General features: G+C 38.6%; 1 protein-coding gene across 1 annotated transcript; it reads left to right on the forward strand.

The window, feature by feature from the left end:
• The first annotated feature begins 257 nt into the window (after positions 1–257).
• LOC139758395 (uncharacterized) lies at positions 258–20,888 on the forward strand. Its single transcript, XM_071679748.1, has 10 exons — positions 258–388; positions 2,577–2,755; positions 3,551–3,701; positions 6,508–6,602; positions 7,751–7,864; positions 8,385–8,531; positions 11,136–11,368; positions 14,212–14,403; positions 18,786–18,948; positions 20,638–20,888. Exons 2-10 carry the CDS (start codon positions 2,588–2,590, stop codon positions 20,716–20,718), a joined length of 1,344 nt encoding a protein of 447 aa, XP_071535849.1. The 5' UTR covers positions 258–388; positions 2,577–2,587; the 3' UTR covers positions 20,719–20,888.
• The last annotated feature ends 770 nt before the right edge of the window (positions 20,889–21,658 follow it).

A 21,658-nucleotide genomic window follows, 5' to 3' on the forward strand; every position in this document is an offset into this window, starting at 1 on the left:
ATTAGAAAATTATAAACGACACACAACTCATACGTTCGTTTGTGTAAGCAATGAAAAAAAAAAAAATTCGATTTAAAGTCCAAATGATAACCCCGCGTTTCCTCATAGTCAAACGAGCATCTGCTAACTTTTTAATATCGTAAATAGAGCTGTGTCATTACTAGAGCTGTATTACATTACAACTTAGTAGTTAAACTTATTCTATGCAATTCTATCACAACTTATTAATTTTCTTAAACCAACAAGATAGTTAATGAGTTTCATTTGACTCTGGAGGTAGTTTCAAACCAGTGACATGTTTACAAATTGGATAGACCGAGATGTGCAGAGGTCCAGCTCACACCATTAGATTTACTTAGGAACAAGCCTTCAGAACGCGTTTGATCAGGTAATGTAACTTGTACGAGTAGTTATGAAACCCACAGTAGTGAAAGGCGATGAATATACGAGTATTTGTAGTGATATCACACGAAATAGTTATTCACTTTGACGATTTGCTGTACAGTTTTGGCAAGATCTTATATACTTTGATTATCGTTGGTTCAAAGATCTCAAGCATGCTGAAGGTTAATTGAAACCTTAATTAAATGTCTTCCCACATGGATGAGGTGACAAATATATTCGTGTGAATTTGGTGTTGATGAAAGAAGGTAATACTTAAAGACGAAAATCAGCAGAACGTATGTAAACCTCTCCTTACCCCCAGAGTAGTCAAGGATTATCTTGATTATCAGTATACTAATCACTCGTGAAAATGCACTACTAACATGTCAACAAACGGACGACACAGCATAATTCCCAGCAAGAAAGAAATATACCGTTGGTATACTTCTGCTGTCATTATGGCTACTAAGTGAAGTTTGATGAAGCTCAAGTTTTTTTTACTTTATAGGTGTACTACTTTAGCATTGATTGAAATCATATTTTCCTTGATAAAATAAACTCGTTATTGACATTTTTTGTTTTATATAGTAATGTATAACGATCCAAATCATGCTCTTCTGTTATTAATGTAATCACGATAAACCATATATATATATATATATATATATATATATATATATATATATATATATATATATATTAGCGCATAGAACATAAGTAACCATATCCCAAAACTGGTTTGAGTGCAAAGCTAAAATAGACTTTTACAGAGTGAGTAATATCAGCACTTTTGGTTTTACTGACATGTCGGCTTAATAATCAGAAAACATTTTCTGCATGATGAGGATAGTTTTCTAGTGATTGGAGAAAATTGAGTTTAGGGAAAATGTGGGGTTGATGTAAAAGTAGATGAAATACTTGAGGTGATGAGTTGAATGTATGAAACCCCCACTTAACTTCCTTTGGCATCCGCATTGTAGAGTTATGGCCGTGTCCATGGGGACAACATGGGCAGTCCTTCCTGTGAGGCATTTCATATAAATGTAATCCATAATGATGATTGACATATTACTATTATTTTAGCTCTTTCAACCTCAAAGTAAAGATGAATTCACTGCATCTATTTGTTTCAGCAATTTACACTATTAACTAATGAAATAATCTTGTTTCATTCTGGGAGGTCCTGGAAAGCAATCTTAGGTAACATCACAGTTCTTTTTCTTAGAAAGGGTTCCTCGGGTATTTATGAATAAATTGATACATACATATATGTACATCATACTTGTTCACCATTTTCCACACAGCAATGTAGTGCCAGGAACAGATGAAGAATGGCCTCAGTCGCTCACATCCTCTCTTTAGCTGTCAAGTATAACACCAAGACTAGAGCTCTTATCCACAGCTAAGCCCCACAGACCTTTCCATATTTTCCCCTGACTGCTTCATTTGCCTATGTTTGGTCCACTGACAGCACACATACCACATACTTGTAAATTTCGCTCTCTTACTGTAAACTTTTAAATGATTTGCTGTACTATAATCTTAGAGTGATTCCTGGAAATGACCAATTGTCTGTTGATGTGTTGAAGAAAAATGTCTTTATTTCAATATTTTTTAATTTATCCGAGTTACAGTACTAAGACCTCAATATATAGGTGTAATTGTAGAAACGCCTTGAAATCACAGAAAAGCGTAAGCTATTTTTTTCAGAAGAAAAGCTATAAATTTTATTCATCCAGTTCTGTTATATTCAACTCGAATTGATAAAGGCAATGAAATATAAAGCCAAATGTATGTTACAAGCTAAAAAAAATCTTGAGTATTTCCTTTTTGATAAAACTTGCAATGAGGAAATCCAACTTTTGGAATGAATGGGAGAGTCTTGGGGACATTGCAGTGCTGCAGATAAAGGAAGAAATCTGAATATACGTTTGCCAGGTTTTTTGAGAAAGTGGGAAATGGGTTTGGATGATTCTTAAGTCTAGTTGTTATGTTATTGATTTAACTTTAGAATGATCTTGCATGTTGTTTCAGTTCATGAGAAAAAAATATCTTCTTTTGTTTTGAAACATCTATATAACTTTTTCTTTCATGGAATATGTCTTTTAAGAGGTACACAGTTGCACTGCTTATGTTTATTCCAATCCTTTGGTCATCTGGTAAGCTAAATGTTTTCTTGGTTGATTTTTCAGAATTTGACAAGATGTCTGACCACCACTATTCAGATGAGGAATTTATCAATATAATGGTTGCTGTGTTTGACTTTAAGGTCACAATCAATGACATCAAGCAGTTCAAACCAAACTTTGTACAGAAGATCTTTGTGCATTTTATCCGTGACTGTGGAGCAAATATTGAACAGATTCATCAGGTAAGTTGGCTGAACTGTTTTGAACTTGCATATTGATAGAGAATCATAATTTGGTGTAATTCTTTATAATAGAAATCAAAGATGACCAACCAAGGAGATTAGATAAAGAAAAGGGAATTGGGAAAGTGCAATTAGTCTAACAGTTTGGAATTCGGAAGACACATTTGCACTCCAGGAAAGTGTAGAGGACATATATAAGTAAATTTACCACCTGTGCCTGATTAGGCCCATGTTTTGTGAAGAGATATATAAATACCATATATTACTTACAACTCTTATAGCCTATGTAAAACTCTCAAGGTTTTTGGTTACCCAAAGCACTCCCAAGCAGACCCCATCCTGCTAGTTCATTGAATATGTACTGGGTTTGAATGACTGAAATGCACCTAGATATAGTATTACATGCTGGGTTTGAATGGTTCATTATGTTTATCGGGTAATATTCCAGAATTTGTTAAGTTTGCCTGCGTGAGGAGATCCCTCCCCCTTTTTTTTCCTGGGTATGGACAGAGGTAATGTTAAATGGTTTCACTTTTTTTTAATGTGCAGAGTCAAGCAGGTAAGAAGAACTTTCATAAGTGAGGTCATTGATTTACTGATTATTAGGCATGGGTTGAGGATGTGTAGCATCTTCAGAGGATTCATTTACCTGATCTACCCCTTGGAATTAGGAACAGAGTAGATAATGATATATTGTCCTTTACTATCCTGATAGTTGATTGTTTTTCTTATGAAATTAGTATATTTATCTTATTATAAATAGTTTCACTAAACTACATCTCTTTTTTCCCACAGCTACCATTTGACATCTGCGACGCAGTTCAGCAGTACCCAGAAGAGCATCGTGATGTGATGAGGAAAATTGCTCTTGCCAGAGTCGTAAATTGGCTCTTCAGTACCATATATGATGATGAATCCTTCATGCCAGCTGACCTTTTTGACCCAAGTAAGTTAATTACTACATTATCTCAATTTTTTTTTTTTCTATTTTGCTTTGTCACTGTCTCCCGCGTTAGCGAGGTAGTGCAAGGAAACAGACGAAAGAATGGCCCAACCCACAACCCACCCACATCCTCATGTATATGCATACACATCCACACACGCAAATATGCATACCTTTACATCTCAACGTATACATATATATACACACAGACATATACATATATGCACATGCACATAATTCATACTATCTGCCTTTATTCATTTCCATCGCCACCCTGCCACACATGAAAATAACCACCCCTTCCCCCCGAATGTGCGCGAGGTAGCGCTAGGAAAAGACAAAAAAGGCCTCTTTTGTTCACATTCAGTCTCTAGCTGTCATGTAGTAATGCACCAAAACCACAGCTCCCTTTCTACATCCAGGCCCCACAGAACTTTCCATGGTTTACCCCAGACGCTTCACATGCCCTGGTTCAATCCATTGACAGCACGTCGACCCCGGTATACCACATCGTTCCAATTCACTCTATTCCTTGCATGCCTTTCACCCTCCTGCATGTTCAGGCCCCGAGCACTCAGAATCTTTTTACTCCATCTTTCCACCTCCAATTTGGTCTCCCACTTCTCCTCGTTCCCTCCACCTCTGACACATATATCCTCTTTGTCAATCTTTCCTCAGTCATTCTCTCCATGCGACCAAACCATTTCAACACACCCTCTTCTGCTCTCTCAACCACACTCTTTTTATTACCACACATCTCATTATCTCAAAATGTAAGTTATATTCATGGTCAGACAGCATTCCGATCTGTTAAGCAACAAGTTCCTATTTACCTCTTGCAAGACATTTATGACAATCATTCTTTTGTTTAGAATTTCACAAATCTTATAGCAGTGTTTGGATTACATGAATGAGTATCATTTAGTATCACCAGGGATGACAAGAGAAAATTTTGCCCATGTAGTTCTTGCATTGTATAGATGATGATGAGGGTGAATGCATAAGGCTTGAAATCCTCCCCTCCTGTATTGTTACTTTTCAAAAGTGGGAACCAAGGAATATGTCATAATGATTTTTCCTCAGAGGCAAAGTCATAAGTCCATGATGCAGCATCACCAAAGCATAAAAACAGTGAACAGGTAAAAAAAAGAAGAGAAAGGGATGTAAAATGTCAAATGTTTTCTGTTATCCTTAACAGATCTATGTTACATGTTGCACTAATTTCATTACAGTTGCCTGTGAACTTTCATATTTATTTTTGATCTTCTGTAGAAATGGTTTAGAAATCATCTTTTCCTCAGATATTTTTGCTGCTTTTCTCAACTTAGGGTTTTGTATAATGTAACCTTGTCCATGTGAATGTTGGTTGATGAAATTTTACTTGGTTGGTTGCAGTATATGACAAGGATGTATTTTCCCTTTCCACTGTTGATTATGATACAGTTCAGTTTTTCTAGGCATTCTGGAAGAAGTGTCTGAGTGTGAATTACGTATGCACCCATGCTGAAAGTCAAGAGTATTTAAGCTGTGTAGTTGTGAATGTGATATTAGATTATTTGTATTTCAAGCAAGATTTTTTCCTGAGTGTTGTGGCTAGTCATCACTGTTAGGCTAGAATTTAGGGACTGTTTACATGAAGGGTACTGTTAAGGTGTTCATAGAGACTTTTGCATAGGCCCCCATGCTACTTCAAAAATGTCATATTAGACACTTGTATTTGAGTTTATAATGGTTTTCTGAGGCATATTCTGTAAGTGATAGGCTCTGGTTTTGCAACATTACAGATGACAATGTGGATTGTGCAGATGAGACTTGTTTGATGTTGCTTTACTAATAAGGGAAGCAGTTTGGTGCAAAATAATTGAATTTTTCCATGGATATGTAAAAGTTTGCATTTATCTGTTATCATGATTTGATTTGCGCCTGTAATTCATCCCCCTCCCCCTTACTTTCTTGTAGGGAAGGTGTTTAGGAAACTTGAGCCCCATCCATTAATCAGATAATGAAGTTTTCATGACCTTTGTTGACAGGATTATAACATTCTTTCTTCCTGATATTCATACATTTCCATATTCTCTGTGTGGAATACATAACTATGGAATATGGTTGGTTCTTTTTAGATTTAAGTTAATGACTGACCAAATGATTCAGTTTTGTTACTTTTTTCCATCCATTTCATCTCTTCAAAGTAAGCTCTCAGAGTCAGGCCTTCAGCCAAGCTCATTGCACCTTCAGACTCTCAGTCAGCAGGTGTATGGTCCCAGTATGTGTGTTCGGATATTTTGGTTATTAGTTGCTGCAAGACTGCAATGAAAATACCAGCGAAAATCACATCAATATGTTTGTTTAGTAATACTTCGTTCCACTTGCAGTGATCACTTTAAATATTGAGAGGTTTGCTGTAAGCTCGGTTAGATTTTGTGAGCTGATATTGTTTCTTTTCATGATTATTTGTATTACAGACATCCGATGTCAGCTTGGCATAAATTAGCATTCCTTTGAGTGATCTCTGCAGGTGGAATAGGGTTCTGGGAACAACAACAACTCCATCATTATTTTTTTGGGCTATTGATGTTACTTTTGCCTTGCCTCTAAGCAAAAAATTTTCAATATTTTTTCTTACTGTACGTCAGGCTCATGTTTGTACCATAGAAATATATAGAAAGTGCCCTTCTTATGTCATCTGACATGGTGATTATGTTCATTGTTTGAGTTTGATAACTGCTGTTATTTTAGTTATAACTAGTTCTCTGCTTTTCTTTAGAACCTTATCAGTTTAAAATTATTTGCTAATTTTTTGTTTTATCAGAGCAGAGGAGAACAAGAAGATTTTTTACACTGCTGCTAGATTATGTGTATGCTTGTAATGAAGACACAGAACTCTTCAACAGCATAAAGGAACAGGTAAGTGTTTGTCTATGTATTATTAGTGGTTACTTCCAGTATTGCTTTCTTATGATGTCAAGTATAGTTCTTCTGGACTTGGCTGGTTTGACTCTCTAGTTGGAAGTGAAAGAACATGAGCCAGCTTTGTCCAGAATTTACGCAGGCCTATTCATAACCTTTCTTTCCATTGTCATATTACTTGTAAGCACATGAGTGAGTAATGAAAGGTAGATGAGAGTGAAGGAAGGACTATTTTTCCATACCTAGTAAGAGTGAGTAATTGAAGATGAATAAGAGTGAAGGAATGACAGTTTTTCCAAGCCTAGAAAGGTATGTCAGGCTCAAAGTGCAAATGACTTCAGCAGAGATATTGAATATTTTGCCATGACATCATTGTCACATGCATTATGAAAAGATTGGTTGATGTATTTGAGATATGAAAATATATCTTTTTTTTATAGATATGTTGCATGTATGAACTCTAGCATGCAATGTCTTGAGGTAAATCTTGTCACAGATACTCATAGGAAGGCAGGTACCCAGCTCTTTCAGATGTGAAATGTTGCATGTAAATTACAATTCAGGGACAGTATTATCTTTTTATTGTGATTAACATTGTTCCCTCTTTTTGTGGGGTGGGTCATATACATTGTCTCTGAGATCATTCATACAGATCCTTTTAATCTGCATGGGATTACCTTTAGAGAATGTTTAGTTCCTCATTCTGCTAGGTTAAGGGCTGTTACTAGATGAGTGAAAGGGTATATTGATTGTGGGATATTGTGGTGAGACAATATGATTTTAATGAGATAAAGTGCTCAGACAGCTCTCTCTAGAGGCCTTGCAGACAACACCAAAAGAGAGCAGAATTAGAAGTAAACTTTCATTCTTCGACAGAAAATAGTATATTTATCAAAGCAAACGTTTCTTGTTCTTTACCGTGGATGACTGGAGGCTTTTGACTTAAGTGGTCTTCATTGAGTTTATATCTCTTATGATTTGCTTATTATGCATATTTCATATGAACCTTTGATGCTCTTTTTAGTAAAACATTAGAATATCAAACTTTAGAATTGGTTCATTGATTTGATAGGAGTAGGGTGTCTTGATTTGTCACAATACCGAAAGATAATCTAGCAATCAGATGAAAGTAAATTTTTTCACAGGTAACCATCAAACATGAAGCCAAGATGATGCAGTGTGAAAATATTGAGAAGTTTAAGGAGAAGATCAAGCAAATGAAAATGGAAGATGCAGAAAACCAGATCCGTGAGGAACAGGTTAGCTCCAGAATTGCTATGTTTGTTTTACTAGCTTATTTTGATTTTGAAATAACCAAACCACTGGGACTTACATAATTGAAAAGACTCCTCTAGTCTTTGTTTGATGAGCCTTCATGCTCTGGCAATTGATATGCATGAAGCAGAGCTACCTAATGTAAACTGTAATCCCACTGCTCCAGTAAATAGATCACTCAGTTTTTGGTATCTCTGGAAATGGATGAATATAGTATGCGTATTTTTTCTTGATTTGGAAGACAGTATCTGTTTGGTTGCCAAAAAGATCTGTTAACACACTGGTATGCTAGATTCAGATATTGCATCACCTCAGACTCCTTCATTGACAGAAATCAATGATAAGAATATTCTTGTTTAACTTTGTGGCATTATCATTTCAGGGTCATTATGTGATGGACAGTCCATGACTTCTGCACATTATTTTTAGTGGACCCATGTTGTCACTTAGGTGAAGACTTAATAGCTTTTTCTTTATATTTTAGGAATTTTCTTTTTATTTTAGGAACTGGAACGAATAGGAGTGGTCAAAATTAGATTGCAAGGATACCAGGAGACAAAAGTTGACTTGAGATCCCAAGTGGAAGACTTAAAGATGGCCATCTCCACCATAGTGACAACCATCAAGGATGCTGAACTGGAAGTTATAGAGGTAAGAATTGATTTTTGTCGTCTTGCTGATTTATTTTTATTCCGTAAGCAGTAAGAACTCCTAATGGGAGTGGATCTGTCAGCGGATGGAACCATGGAAGCGGAAGTGGATCATAGGGTGGGGGAGGGGGCGAAAATTTTGGGAGCCTTGAAAAATGTGTGGAAGTCGAGAACATTATCTCGGAAAGCAAAAATGGGTATGTTTGAGGGAATAGTGGTTCCAACAATGTTGTATGGTTGCGAGGCGTGGGCTATGGATAGAGATGTGCGCAGGAGGATGGATGTGCTGGAAATGAGATGTTTGAGGACAATGTGTGGTGTGAGGTGGTTTGATCGAGTAAGTAACGTAAGGGTAAGAGAGATGTGTGGAAATAAAAAGAGCGTGGTTGAGAGAGCAGAAGAGGGTGTTTTGAAATGGTTTGGGCACATGGAGAGAATGAGTGAGGAGAGATTGACCAAGAGGATATATGTGTCGGAGGTGGAGGGAACGAGGAGAAGAGGGAGACCAAATTGGAGGTGGAAAGATGGAGTGAAAAAGATTTTGTGTGATCGGGGCCTGAACATGCAGGAGGGTGAAAGGAGGGCAAGAAATAGAGTGAATTGGAGTCATGTGGTATACAGGGGTTGACGTGCTGTCAGTGGATTGAAGCAAGGCATGTGAAGCGTCTGGGGTAAACCATGGAAAGCTGTGTAGGTATGTATATTTGCGTGTGTGGACGTGTGTATGTACATGTGTATGGGGGGGGGTTGGGCCATTTCTTTCGTCTGTTTCCTTGCGCTACCTCGCAAACGCGGGAGACAGCGACAAAGTATAAAAAAAAAAAAAAAAAAAAAAGTAAGAACAGCAATGGCATTTTCATCAACAGTTTGTTGAACAGCTTTCTAGATACATATATTCTTAAAAATTGTTTGCTCTGTTTATAAAGCATGCTCTTGCTCCTCTTTCCCTTCACATCTTTGTGCTGTACCTTTAACACCCATCATACACCTGTACTCCCTGTGACCATTTAGAAACAAAGAAATTCAGGGAGTGAGCATTCACAGTGAAGTAATTCATGACTTATTTATAAAGTTTAAGCATCTACAGAAATGTTTATCAGATGCAAGCAAATACAGTAGTTTTGTGCAAATAGAATTAGAGAGTCTAAAAGGAGTGATCTGTCCTAATGAACAACAGTGCACTCCATTCGAGAAGCTAGTGGCAAGATTAGGAAAGAGCTGAAAGTATTATATCATGAGATGCTCCTTACATTACCAGACAACATAATTAAGTTATAGAGACAATTAAGAGATTACTAACAACGTGGATTGAAGATGTGAGGTAACTTGACTTGGAAAATTGTGGGAATGATTCAAGAAAAATATCTGAAGCTATTTGAAAGTTCTCAACTAGAAGAAGGTTAAGACTCACAGGTGGAACCTGTCATAGCTTACCATGGCGGATTTCATAGGTCTCATTATCTTGCAGCATCAGATGAAAGAAAGTGCTACAGAATCAACTGAATGCAATCCACCTATTTTGAATAGAGGAAGGTTGGTTTACACTTGAACAGGTCTTTAATGTGGATATCTGTAGTTTTCTATATAGTCATTGCTGAGATCATTTCCTGGGAGGGATAGATGAAATTAGTGGTATTCTGGTCTATGAAATATTCAAACACAGTTAAAAGTTTTGGTACAGGCATAGCTCTAGGTTTTTGTCCATATCTGCTATGACTGAAATCTTAATGTTGGACCTTTATACAAACAAAGAAATGGGCAGAAGATACACATATTCATTTATCTGTTAATTCATGCTTCATTTCTGTTAACAATGTTTAGGGTGCATTTAGAGCATGCAGGCATTCAAATCATTTATAAATTCTCTCAACTGATGTGCAGGATGACAAAATTAAGTCTTTCACACATCAGAGACTGTCATTCTGCCATCTTCATTGGTTCCATGGGTTGGGTCAGGTTCATAGAGCATCTCGGTTTTGCCCTGTGTTTCAAACTTAAAGATGAACTTTGCTTGTGCAAGTGTTTCTGATTTTTTTTCTACTTAGCACACTAGGTTGACATCTCAAGTGTGACTGTTTTCTCATCTCTCAGTATTAGAATTTTAATTTGTACAGTACTGGCTTTATACATCAAGTACTGGAGTTCACTAGTCATTGCCATGGCCACCACCTTGAGGGAGTTCCAGTTGGCAACAGGCATCATAGATATGGATAGAAAGATAGTCACATATTGTCATTCACTCACGCTCACTAAAAGAAAGCCTCCATTGAACACAACCATTCATTTAGTTGATGTCCTTTGTTCACATCAGCTCATCTTTGTACTGAATATGGCCATATGTATAACTTTTTTGTTGCTTACCTACCTGACCCTGTTTTACAAAGTTCCTACCAATTTATGCAGGTTTGGATTAGCTACAGCTTTAATTTTTCCTCTTTTTGTGCCAAAAAAATCCATTCATACATTAGAACTGGAATGAATATTCTTCTGTGTGGACTTCTTGTACATATCATACTACGCATCAGCCAATAGGATGAGGATTATCTGTTTTGAAAATTTCAGTTTTGTGTTAAACCTGCAGATGAATTTACCTCTATTGTTTCAGGGTAAGGAAAAAGTGGAGAAGCTTGCCAGCCTGGTAGTACGACCTAGTGAATATCAAGAAATTGAAGAACGTGAGCATAAGTTGTCTTCATACAAGAATGAGAACCAGGGAAAGAGTGAACACTTGACAGAACTAAAACAGGCCATAAATGTTTTCAAAATGGCTATTCAGTTGCTGAATAGTCAGCTTCTTGTACTTGTACAAGAGACTAAACAAGAAGTTATGAAGAAAAAGTAAGCTTGATGTTACTCTCTTCTGTGTTACAGTAGAGTTATGCATGATGTTCTAAAACATTTTAGTTATCAGCTTTTTCTTATGCCTTTATAGTCAAAGGTTGAACTTGAGCACACATAATGAGTTGGTCAGATTTTTTTCTTCTTCAGAATTTACTTGATGGACTAAAGTCCCAATAAGTCTGGGAAAAATAGAGAGCTTTTAAAATATTTAGATACATGCAGATGATCAACGGATGCCGTTTTCAACAAAATAGACAGAACATTTATTTATCAAGTAGCTTTTATTATTTGGTGCTGAAGCCGTTGAAGCACACCATTTTCTGTATGCTTCACATATATGACATCAACTCTGCATCTTCAGATTGTGCACAGCATGTTTTGATTATGAAAGAGTGAGTGTAACTCACAACTACACATTAGGGTTACCACCAGGGCTGGTGACACATTAGCTTCCACATTTATCTGCCGATTCATGTTTGACACCCAGACCGTGTGGGTCTTTCAGTGCACTTACCTGTGATGTTGCCACCAGCACTGTATCATCAGCGAACAACAACTGACTCACTTCCCAAGCTCTCTCATCCACAACAGACTGCATACTTGCCCCTCTTTCCAAAACTCTTGCATTCGCCTCCCTAACAACCCCATCCTTAAAGAAATTGAACAACCATGGAGACATCATGCACCCCTGCCGCAAACCAACATTCACTGAGAACCAATCACTTGCCTCTCTTCCTACACGTACACATGCCTTACATCCTTGATGAAAACTTTTCACTGCTTCTAACAACTTGCCTCCCACATCATATATTCTTAATACCTTCTCATGCCACAAGCATCTTTTGCGCAATCCATCACTGCTTCCCTAAATACATCCCATTCCTCCCCCACTCCCTTTACGTCCTTTGTCCTCACCTTTTTCCATTCTGCACTCAGTCTTTCCTGGTATTTCCTCACACTAGTTTCCTTCCCAAGCTCATATACTCTCACCACTCTCGTCACCCCAACATTCTCTCTTCTTTTCTGAAAACCTCTACAAATCTTCACCTTCGCCTCCACATCTTTTTATACTCCCTAAAATTTGATGATACTCTCTCACCCCAATTCTCATTTGCCCTCTTTTTCACCTCTTGCACCTTTCTCTTGACCTCCTGCCTCTTTCTTTTATACATATCCCAGTCATTTGCACTAGTTTCCTGCAAAATTCGTCCAAATGCCTCTCTCTCTTCTCTTTCACTAATAATCTTACTTCTTCATCCCACCACTCACTACCCTTTCTAATCTACCCACCTCCCACGCTTCTCATGCCACAAGCATCTTTTGCACAAGCCATCACTGCTTCCCTGAATACATCCCATTCCTCCCCCACTCCCCTTACGTCCTTTGCTCTCACCTTTTTCCATTCTGCACTCAGTCTCTCCTGGTACTTCCTCACGCAAGTCTCCTTCCCTTTCTAATCTACCCACCTCCCATGCTTCTCATGCCACAAGCATCTTTTGCACAAGCCATCACTACTTCACTGAATACATACCATTCCTCCCCAACTCCCCTTACGTCCTTTGCTCTCACCTTTTTCCATTCTGCACTCAGTCTCTCCTGGTACTTCCTCACACAAGTCTCCTTCCCAAGCTCACTTACTCTCACCACTCTCTTCACCCCAACATTCTCTCTTCTTTTCTGAAAACCTCCACAAATCTTCACCTTTGCCTCCATAAAATAACGATCAGACATCCCTTCAGTTGCACATCTCAGCACATTAATATCCAAAAGTCTCTCTTTTGTGCGCCTATTAACACGTAACCCAATAATGCTTTCTGGCCATCTCTCCTTCTTACATACGTATACTTATGTATATCTCTTTTTCAACCGGGTATTCCCAATCACCAGTCCTTTTTCAGCACACAAATCTACAAGCGCTTCATTTCCATTTACAACACTGAACACCCCATGTACACCAATTATTCCCTCAACTGCCACATTACTAACCTTTGCATTTGAATCACCCATCACTATAACTTGGTCTTGTGCATCAAAACTGCTAACACACTCAGTCATCTGCTCCCAAAACACTTGCCTCTCATGATCTCTCTTATGCCCAGGTGCATATGCACCAATAATCACCCATCTCTCTCCATCCACTTTCAGATTTACTCATATCAATCTAGAGTTTACTTTCTTACACTCTATCACATACTTCCACCACTCCTGTTTCAGGAGTATTGCTACTCCTTCCCATGCTCTTGTCCTCTCACAAACCCCTGACTTTACTCCCCCAAACATTCCCAAACCACTCTTCCCCTTTACCCTTGAGCTTCGTTTCACTCAGTGCCAAAACATCCAGGTTCCTATCCTCAAACGTACTACCTATCTCCTTTTTTCTCATCTTGGTTACATCCACACACATTGACACCCCAGTCTGAGCCTTCGAGGAGGATGAGCACTTCCTGCATGACTCCTTCTGTTTCCCCTTTTAGAGAGTTAAAATACAAGGAGGGGAGGGTTTCTAGCCCCCAACTACTGTGACTTATTTGAACCTATATGCTCGACCCTAGGAGGCCCATCAATGCATCACAGTCAGCAACACTAATTTTTACACGATGATGGTCTATTTGTAAATATACTGATGTCACTAACAAGGCAAAGTGGAATTTTACAACTCAAATGCTAGAAATATGTTTTATGCAGTGGCCTTTGACTTTCAGGAACCCCTGAAGTGGGGGACATGCCCTATGGTCCCCACAGTCTCCCACTGGGGGAGTACTTGCAGAGCTTTAAAGGGCAAAATCATTCTCAGAGCTTATTGTAAGTGACACTGTTATCATTATTTTTGTTATTTACAGTGAGTGTATGGATGACATATCTCAACAAGAACGTTCTTTAGCATCATATCTTGAAGAAGCTGAAGACAAAACTATGCAGGATCAGCATTTGAATGAACTGCTGGTATCAAAGGAAGGGAAGGTGTCCCAGATGCATCAAGCATGGAATCTTAAGCGCATGAGCATTCTTGAAGAGATCAACCAGCATAAATTGTGAGTAGCATAGAGATCTACTTCTTAAGCATATGAATAGTTTAAAGTTTGTATTGGATTTCTGAGTACTGTATCTCTTAAGAGAGATATAAGCATTAGATTACCTTGACTTTTTGTAGTAAGATTGCATGATATTGCTGGCATGTGCAGTCATACTTGGATAGACTTAGTTTTAGTTTATTGACAGGTGTATACATTGTGATAACTAAATATCTTGCAGGTCTCATGAGGTACATAAGAGTGAGGGGAATATGATCATTGGGTTGTGGAAATTTGGCTGGAGCGGTAGCAGACTGTACAAATGGGAGCATAGCTATTGCCGAGACTAGACATGAGATCGAACAGGAGAGTGTGGGAAGGGATGAATATTGATTAGTAATGAGAAAGATTGGGGAGAATAAGAATGAAAGAGTAGGAGGAGTTTATGGGATAAACGAGGGATAAGTAAAGAAAAGAGCAAAAAGAATATGCAGGAAGTATAAATACGGGTGAATAGTCAGAGGTATGTTGTAGATTCTCAAGGTGTCATTGTGATTAAGATGTGGAAATATTATGTTAGATACAGATACATCTCACCCTTACACTGTCATTATTTTCACAGTACACACACATTCCAGTTATCGTTCTCAGTTTTTTCATTTCCAATACATCAACCCTCTGAAGTTCCTTTGCATTCTGGGCCCAAGATTCATGTTCATACAACACTATCAGAGTTAATATATATATCCTTCAAACACAGCTATCTTTGCCAAAAAAGACACTAACCTCTCCTTCCACAAACTTTTCAGTGGACCAACTACTTGTTCCCTCTCCCCACCCTATGAATTACATCAGCCCTCATTGTTCCATCCACAGCTATGGAAGATTCTATCTAACTCTATCTCAGATGCCCATTCTCCCCATTTCCCTTTACATTTCTTGTATTTCACAGCCTTTTATCCAACTACTAATTCTACAACCTTTAACAGTCTTTCTCTGAACATTTTAAAGACCTTGTTCACATATGACTGGATCCATACATTTACTGCACTTCCATCTAAACTTTCAGTCACCCTCCTCTTTACTCCTTGCATTTTTTTTTTTTATTCACTTTCTCACTTACCAGCTCTTTTACCTCTCCACTCTTCCTGACATCATACCTCCACTTCTCCCTGATCCTTACCCTAACAATAACTGCAAGATGGTCTCTAAAGAATCCTTTGAGAACTCTTTAACATCTAGCACAGCCTTTCTCAACCTTCCATCCATTGCCACATAGTCAGGCAAACCTTTTTGCTCTTCTCTTCCATCATTTCTCATCTATGTATACCTATGTATCATCTTGTGCTGAAAAACGGTGTTTGGAAGGAGTTAACCCCTCCCATCACAGACATCTACAAGATAGCTTCCAGTCTCATTTACCCCAGGCACTCCTCATTTACTGACCATCTTGCCAGTTTTATCACATCCCACCTTTGCATTTATATCACCCATTACAACCCCCTTTCTTTCCATCCCAAAACCATTTATACAGTTATTCAAATTTCTCCAGCAATACTTCATTTCATCCTTACCTCGCAGTCTTCATATTCAAAGGTGCATATGCACATACCCAAGCAGTGAAATTCAAATCTTTTCCCAATTTTAAGCCTGCACCACAGTAGCAGCACCTCGTAAACCCCATGGGTACAGCACTACTCCTGCAGAAAAGCATATCACATCCTTTTTCTTCCTATCCCACATTAACCATCAACTTCCTCCTTTCATGCAGACAACAGCTTCTGGAGTTTCTCTCTCACATCTACCATCAGAGCCGTGGAATCTGTAAACAGCAACTGACTCCCTGCCCAGGCCCTCTCTACCCAAGCATACTATAGACTTACACATTTCCCAGACCCTTGCATTTACTAACTACACCACCCTATCCTTTAACATATCAAACATATATGGTGATGTCTCATGATGATGGTGAAACCTATCTTCACATGGAACTTATTCCAGGTCCATAGATGTCATACACAACTCTATCTCTCCCCAGGTATTTCATGCACAACTTTTCCTGGGTCCATTGATTAGTGTGTAGAGAGTACATTGTTTGTGAAGGCAAAGCTAGTTATGGCTTGATGTTCTTTAATCCTAATAGTATTGTATATGTATATTGTATATGTCTATTGTATATGATAGAGTTGATAGAGATGCTCTGTGGAAGGTATTAAGAATATATGGTGTGGGAGGCAAGTTGTTAGAAGCAGTGAAAAGTTTTCATCGAGGATGTAAGGCATGTGTACTTGTAGGATGAGAGGAAAGTGATTGGTTTTCAGTGAATGTTGGTTTACGGCAGGGGTGCGCGATTTCTCCATGGTTGTTTAATTTGTTTATGGATGGGGTTGTTAGGGAGGTGAATGCAAGAGTTTTTGAAAGAGGGGCAAGTATGCAGTCTGTTGTGGATGAGAGAGCTTAGGGGAGTGAGTCAGTTGTTGTTCGCTGATGATACAGCGCTGGTGGCTGATTCATGTGAGAAATTGCAGAAGCTGGTGACTGAGTTTGGTAAAGTGTGTGAAAGAAGAAAGCTGAGAGTAAATGTGAATAAGAGCAAGGTTATTAGGTACAGTAGGGTTGAGGGACAAGTCATTTGGGAGTTAAGTTTGAATGGAGAAAAACTGGAGGAAGTGAAGTGTTTTAGATATCTGGAAGTGGATTTGGCAGCGGATGGAACCATGGAAGTGGAAGTGAATCATAGGGTGGGGGACGGGGCGAAAGTTCTGGGAGCGTTCAAGAATGTGTGGAAGTCGAGAATGTTATCTTGGAAAGTAAAAATGGGTATGTTTGAAGGAATAGTGGCTCCAACAATATTGAATGGTTGCAAGCCATAGGCTATAGATAGAGTTGTGCGGAGGAGGCTGGAAATGAGATGTTTGAGGACAATATGTGGTGTGAGGTGGTTTGATCGAATAAGTAATGAAAGGGTAAGAGAGATGTGTAGTAATAAAAAGAGTGTGGTTGAGAGAGCAGAAGAGGGTGTTTTGAAATGGTTTGGTCATATGGAGAGAATGAGTGAGGAAAGATTGACAAAGAGGATATATGCATCAGAGGTGGAGGGAACAAGAAGTGGGAGACTAAATTGGAGGTGGAAAGTTGGAGTGGAAAAGATTTTGAGTGATCGGGGCCTGTACATGGAGGAGGGTGAAAGGTGTGCAAGGAATAAAGTGAATTGGAACAATGTGGTATACTGAGGTCGACATGCTGTGAATGGATTGAACCAGGGCATGTGAAGCATCTGGGGTAAACCATGAAAAGTTTTGTGGGGCCTGGATGTGGAAAGGGAGCTGTGGTTTCGGGCATTATTGCGTGGCAGCTAGAGACTGAGTGTGAACGAATGGGGCCTTTGTTGTCTTTTCCTGGTGCTACCTCGCACACATGAGGGGGGAGGGGGATGGTATTCCATGTGTGGCGATGGGAGTGAATGGGGGCAGACAGTGTGAATTGTGTGCATGGGTATATATGTATGTGTCTGTGTATGTATATATATGTGTACATTGAGATGTATAGGTATGTCTATTTGCGTGTGTGGACGTGTGTGTGTGTATACATTGTGTATGGGGGTGGGTTGGGCCATTTCTTTCGTCTGTTTCCTTGCGCTACGTCGCAAATGCAGGAGACAGCGACAAAGCAGAATAAATAATAAATAAATTCTTCCTTGTATGGAGTACTGCTCTCACACATTTGGGTTGGTTTTATCTCTGCATGCTTACTTGACAGTGTTGAATCAAAAGCGATCCACCTTATAAACTGTCCCAGGCTAACTTCCAGACCTGACCCCCTTCCCCTGGTTTTTGCTCCCAAGAGCTTACTGCTTGTGGGCCCACAACACTAGTTAGACCACGCAATACTTGGCAAGCTGCTGTGTCAGATTATTGTGTGGCCATGAACAACTCAAGAGTGGGCCATTTTGCTACCCCTTTCTTTCCCAACACTTTGAAGCTTTGGAACTCTACCATCTCATGTCTTTCCCAATAACTGTGATCTGACACATTTTAAAAGACAGGTTATTAACTTTCTCAAAAATTCATATACTTACCCTTGTCTTCTCCGTTTCATACGTCGGTCTGTATTTCAGTTAAGGCCCGGCCTTGATGTGGACTTTTGTCTGTGACTGGAGCCTTTATCATAAAAAAAATGTTGACCAAGGAGATTAGAAGAATTGAAGGAGGCTTTAGGTGTAGGAACTTGAGCAGTTACGAGGGGTAGAAGCTTGCATTGGATAGAAATGATTGGATTAATAATCTATAGATTGGTCTGTGAGGTTTGCCTGTATATGGTAGGCTTAGATTTTGGTACATTACACATGACAGAATGAGATTGGAAAGGCAATTAGGTATAAAAAAATACTTTATTTGCTTCAGAATCTTGCAAGAAATGCGTCATAATCAAACAGAAGATGAGATTGTGTCTCAGGATTTGGAAATTGAACGTCTGAAGATCATAAAGGAGAATCAAGAGTTTAATGAACAAATTATGAATATGGATCACTTCGTTGCCTCCTGCTACAAAAAAATTCTTGATGCGGTGAGTAATAGATTACTTGTTCATGGAAGCAAAACATTGGCAGTGAGGATTATCTGTAGGTTATCTCTAACACTTACATTTGTACATTGTTTCTTGGCTGATTATCATGCTGGACAAAGAGTAAGATTCTGTTCTTCACAGGGATTTAAGCACTTGTAAAAAATGTTAGTGGTATGCCCAGAGCATTTGTTTGAGTGAGTAATGTGGCTTCTGGGGAAGTGAAGGGTGTATATCAGGTGTTTGTTTTAATGAATTTGTATGAGAAATACTCACAGAAAAAAAAAGTGTATGTCATTTACACATCTAGAGTAAGTATGTGATAAGGTTCACAAAAAGGCCTTTTGGGAAATGTTTCAAACATATGAGTTAAATGGAAAGTTACTAAAAGCAGTGAGGAGTTTTTAATGGAAGAATAAGGTGTGTGTATGAGGAGGGAGGGAGAAGGTTAAGTGGTTCTTGAAATTTCTGTATCAGTTATGTGTGATGTTGCTTAATCTCTTTATGGGTGTGGTGGTGTTAGAAGTGAATGCAAGTGTCTTAGGTCTAACAAGGAACAGGTCTATGGTATGCTGGGGATTGGGGGTGGGGTATGGGAATTTGATCAGTTTCTGTTCACAGATAACATGCCTCTGATGCCAGACTTCAGTCAGGACTTGCAGGAGTTGGTGACAAAGTTTGAATGTAAAAGGAAAAAGATGAGAATTAATGTCAACAGGAGTAAGATATTGAGGTGCAGCAGCAGTGATAAGTTGGTTTGGGTATATTTGAATGAGGAAGAAGTGGGGTGCTTTATGTATGGCAGATGGAACCATGGGGGTTGTAGTGAGTCATGGGGTGGGAGGGGTAGAGGATAAGGTTCTAGTTACATTAAGGAGTATGTTGAAGAGGAGGTCAATGTGTTAGGGACAATATACATGTTTAAAGGTATAGTATTGTAGAAGTGTTACGTAGATGCGAATTTGGGTAGCAGAATGCAAAAGAAAGAAAGAGGGTTGACATGTTGGAAATGAGGCTAGGTGTGGGTAGATGATGCTGTTGTTTATCTGTTCCTGAACTCCTTTAGAGTGAGAAGTTCTTTGATGGAACTGTATTCCCAATGTTACAGCCTTGCCAAAGGTGACTTTTCTCTCACTGTGTCACCTCATGCAGGCAGAGTCTTAGTGACACATTTGAGTGAGAAACTGCAGAAGCTGGTTTCTGAGTGTGAGAGTATATGAAAGGAGAAAGTTGAGAATACATGAGAATGAAAGTAAGGTTTTTGTTTAGCAGTGGAGAGAAACAGGTTAGTTGACATGTACAGGAAGTGGGAGTGTTTTAGACATTGGAGTGGACATAGTAATGACTAGAACTATTGGAGATGGAGGAAGCCATTAGGAGTGTTCAGTGTTTCCCTCATCAGCAAGATAGCTCTAGAAACTAATGAAGAATAGCCTCATTTGTTTACAGCCACTTTCTCTGTAGCTGTCATGTCTGCTGCTAAAATTGTACAGGTATTGTTATTTCGCTGTTGGCTTAATAAAGTAGTTGTTGTACAGTTCTTCAAGTTTCTTGGTTCTTTCTGTTTCTTCCCTTCACTTACCTCCTCACGTATCGACACCATCTTATCGTTCAGACTTTTACTGTTTTTGTTTGATACTTCATGTATCTCATAACATGCTATTAATTTTGCTTTCATCCTTTTTATTTCAGATGGAGAAGCACAACGGTGAATTGCAGGTGACCTTTGCTGACCTGGCACAGTGTATTGAAGAGCGCATACGCAAGGACTGATATAGTAGTTTCTACCTACTGACTGGGGATATTTCTGTGAATACAAGTGAAACATTTTTATTGTACTTTTTCATGAAACTTTATTATTAGATCATGTAAATATTAGCTTGCAGATTCCAAATTGTACAAGATATATTTTAATCAGACTTCAAATATATTGAATGCTATTACTTTTTATTCTTTCTGGTATGAAACCTCATATGTCTTCATAATAAGATTTCTATAACTAAGAGAGCCTTTACATTAAGGTTCTTTACATTTCTAGTTGGTATTAACCTTTATTGCATGGAAAGTCCAACATAGTGAGAGGAAAAAATATATCCCATTTTCCTCACACTGATTTGAGAGATTAGCTTTAACTTTCAAAAGGTAGAGAAAATGCACAAAGTTATATAAACATCTTTGTTTTAGCTTGGTTCACTGCTGAGTAAAGGGCAGAGGGAAACTGGTAGGTAAGTCTAAGCTCTCTCAATGATAGAGAAGAATGTGAAGTTTTTCTGTTGAACTTGTTTTTGCACTTTTTGTTCTTACACAGTTACAGCACTTATTTCGGTACTTGTTTACTGTTGCCTGGATTAGCAGAGTAGCATCAGGAAGCCTTGAAGAATGTTTGGAAGTCAAGAACATTATCTCGTAAAGCAAAAATGGGTATGTTTGAAGGAATAGTGGTTCCAGCAATGTTGTATGGCTGCAAGACGTGGGCTATGGATAGAGTTGTGCGCAGGAGGGTGGATGTGCTGGAAATGAGATGTTTGAGGACAATATGTGGTGTGAGGTGGTTTGATCGAGTAAGTAATGTAAGGGTAAGAGAGATGTGTGGAAATAAAAAGTGTGGTTGAGAGAGCAGAAAAGGGTGTTTTGAAATGGTTTGGTCACATGGAGAGAATGAGTGAGGAAAGATTGACCAAGAGGATGTATGTGTCAGAGGTGGAGGGAAAGT

Source organism: Panulirus ornatus, chromosome 30 (assembly GCF_036320965.1).
Source record: "Panulirus ornatus isolate Po-2019 chromosome 30, ASM3632096v1, whole genome shotgun sequence".
In the NCBI taxonomy this organism is placed as follows: domain Eukaryota; kingdom Metazoa; phylum Arthropoda; class Malacostraca; order Decapoda; family Palinuridae; genus Panulirus; species Panulirus ornatus.